Source organism: Dichomitus squalens (assembly GCF_000275845.1).
Source record: "Dichomitus squalens LYAD-421 SS1 unplaced genomic scaffold DICSQscaffold_295, whole genome shotgun sequence".
In the NCBI taxonomy this organism is placed as follows: Eukaryota; Fungi; Basidiomycota; class Agaricomycetes; order Polyporales; family Polyporaceae; genus Dichomitus; species Dichomitus squalens.
The window spans coordinates 1-2,686 of record NW_006767177.1 but is presented as its reverse complement, the minus strand read 5'-3'; the positions used below and the strand labels follow the sequence as shown (position 1 = coordinate 2,686).

At 58.7% G+C, this 2,686-nt stretch overlaps 1 protein-coding gene across 1 annotated transcript; it reads right to left on the bottom strand.

The window, feature by feature from the left end:
- Positions 1-51: 51 nt before the first annotated feature.
- DICSQDRAFT_175958 (uncharacterized protein) lies at positions 52-2,295 on the bottom strand (the record flags this gene model as incomplete). The annotated part of the gene is made up of 2 exons (XM_007371795.1): positions 52-507; positions 565-2,295. The coding sequence occupies 2 exons, from the start codon at positions 2,293-2,295 to the stop codon at positions 52-54; spliced, it is 2,187 nt and encodes a 728-aa protein (XP_007371857.1).
- Positions 2,296-2,686: the final 391 nt, after the last annotated feature.

Genomic DNA, 2,686 nt, shown 5'->3' with positions numbered 1-2,686 from the left:
GACCACGTCGAAATAACACGGCTCGCTCATCGAGCCAACCTTAATCATGGCTCAGGCACCGTGGTTGATGCGCGTGCGGCTGCCCTTCGTGCCCAGCTGTAGGCTCATCTGCTCCTGCAGATCGATTCGATCCACCTTGGAGATGAAGGCCTGCCCTGGTGACATGGCCACCATCGTACAACCCGTGTCAATCAGGGTGTACGCAGGCACGCCGTTAATCATCGTCTCGATGCATATCGGCTGCTGGGCTTCTGGGTCGTGCACTGGTTGATCCTTTGGATCCTTCAACCGGCGTATACGGGAATCGTACAGCCACGCATTCTTGAGGGATTTGGTAGGTGTGGTCGTGGCTTCCAATTGGAAGGACTGCAGGATACGCTTCGCATCGTATTCGATGGAAGACGGGACCGCCTCCTTCTCCTCGTCCGGGGTCGCGAAGACGGGTTCGGCGCGCATGACGTAGAACTCGTCACGGCGGCCTTCGTCGTCATCCCAGTCAGGCTCATCCTCTGGAGAATCGTAGTCCAAGTGGTAGGCGTCGTAATCCTACTCCGCTAGATCCACGTCGTCATCGACGTCGCCCTGGACCTCTCCAGGCATGTCCTCTGGACCGCTCTGTTGCTGTAGGATCTGCTGAGAGAGGCCGTCGGCCTCACCGTCCAAGTCGTCGGCGTTGACGATCCGCTGGGCGTACATACGGCCGGGCTTGCCATATTGCGGACACTTTGGGTCAGTCGAAATATGACCCTGTCTGCCGCACTTGAAGCATTTGACATTGGGGTTGTTACCCCCCGATGATCCAATGTTGGGAGGCGTCGATTTCGACTGTCCCTGTCGCGGTACCTCTTGACGATGTGGTCGACCGTCCTTATGGAAAGGTTGCCCTTTCCGTTCTGGTCTCTGACCCGAACCACCCGGTCGAGGTTGTGGGGCCTGTTGAGAAGGGGGTCGATCCGCTCGGTACTTCCCTTTGGAAGTCGAGCTATGGCGCGGCGGCGTTGACGTCGACGTCTGCTGTTGTGACCCATCATGCCCTCGACGCGACCTAAAGGAAGCCATTGCTTCCTCTATCTCGCGCGCGGCAGACACGAATGTCACGAAGTCGTCGCGGCGAATGTGCAGGCCCCGGCTGATAGTCAGCTCGCGCTCGATGGAAGCGGGTAGCGCTGCTACAAACCGCTCCTTGATGTCCTGTTGAGTCGGTGGCTGGAACATTCGTTCCGCGTAATAGACCAGTCGGTCATACAGCCTCGATACACCGCCATTGTGAGGTTCGAATCGAACGCTCGCAAACTCGCGCGCTGCTACAGCGAACTGATCCGTTAGGATGAAACGGCGGTATAGTCCTATGATGGACTCGAGGTGTGACATGGGCCTACCTACTGGCCGTATCAGCGACGTAACCGTCTGCTGATACCAGACTGCCGCTTCACCCGTCAAGCACTGACGGGTGAAGGATATTCTCTGAATATCCAAGTCCGGTCCCCTCAGTCTGAGGGTGTCCAGATAGGACAAGAGATTCTCTAGCCAGACGTTGAAGGCATCGTTGTCGTCCTTTCCATCGAAAGGGTCGGGTGCCTTCAGTTTGATCTGCTTGAGGTATGGCGGTAGTGGTTCGTCGGGGTCTTCACCCAGACACTTGTCGAATATGCTCAGGATCATGCTGATTCCGAGACTGTCTCGGAGATTGGTGTGGTCAGGGCTCGCCGCTACCTGGCTTGGCGTACCCATTAGAGGCAGCTGATATCCACCAATGGTGGACGTCGCTCCTACGTATGGGGCGGCCGAAGCGGCTGGATGCACCTGTGGTGCACTAGGCCGGTTGCGATGCCCACTTATCGAGCCCATGTTCGAATGAACGTGAGTGGGCGGTGCTGACACGCCGAGTGCGACGTAGGGAGGGTAGGCCGCTAACGGCGACGATCTCGTCGGCGCGCGGTGGGCGTTATCCTGTCCAAAGTGGACGCTCCAGCGACGTTCTGGCTGGGCCGCTACGTTGGTGACCCTAACCGTCGCGGCCGACTGTTGGTTCGGCGGATTCGGCGCGGACGATCGGGTGGTTTGCGGTCCGTATCCTGGGGGATACGACGGTGGTGTCCTTGAGGCGAGGGTCGTAGGCGACTCCCGACTTCCGGGACGAGACGCAACGCGGTTCGATTGACCCGCGATGCCCGCGTTCTGCTCACGCTGGTCTCGAGTACGAGCCAGTGCAGCCTCTAACCGTTGATGAAATTCAGGGGCAGGGTTACTGTTCGGTTGAACAGTTTTCCCATCCTGTATCAATCCGAGGCCCATGTCCGGCAACTCCTGCAGTTGCTCGGTCGCCGTTTCGTAGGCTGTATTTAGTCAGAACGGTGACTCGTCCGCGACCTCTGCAACCAACGGTTGCGCATATTGTTGGTTCGCGGGTTCAGGTGGTGGTGGTTGCAATTGTTGCCCCGACTGCTGTTCAGTAGTGCTCTCCTCCACTATCCTGGCGCGGCGAGTCGGATACGACTCTAGCATCCGCGACGCCCATTCGGGCGTACTTGCCTCTGGATCCAGCGCGTGGTTATGAAGCCACGTCGCCGGGGTGTGTACGCCCTCCATCTCGAGGTTCTCCGCCACGTAAAACAACGCCCTACGCGGAGACCATTCCTGGTTGGGGGCCTCAGCTATATACGCCCCAAGCTGGGCGGTGCGCCCT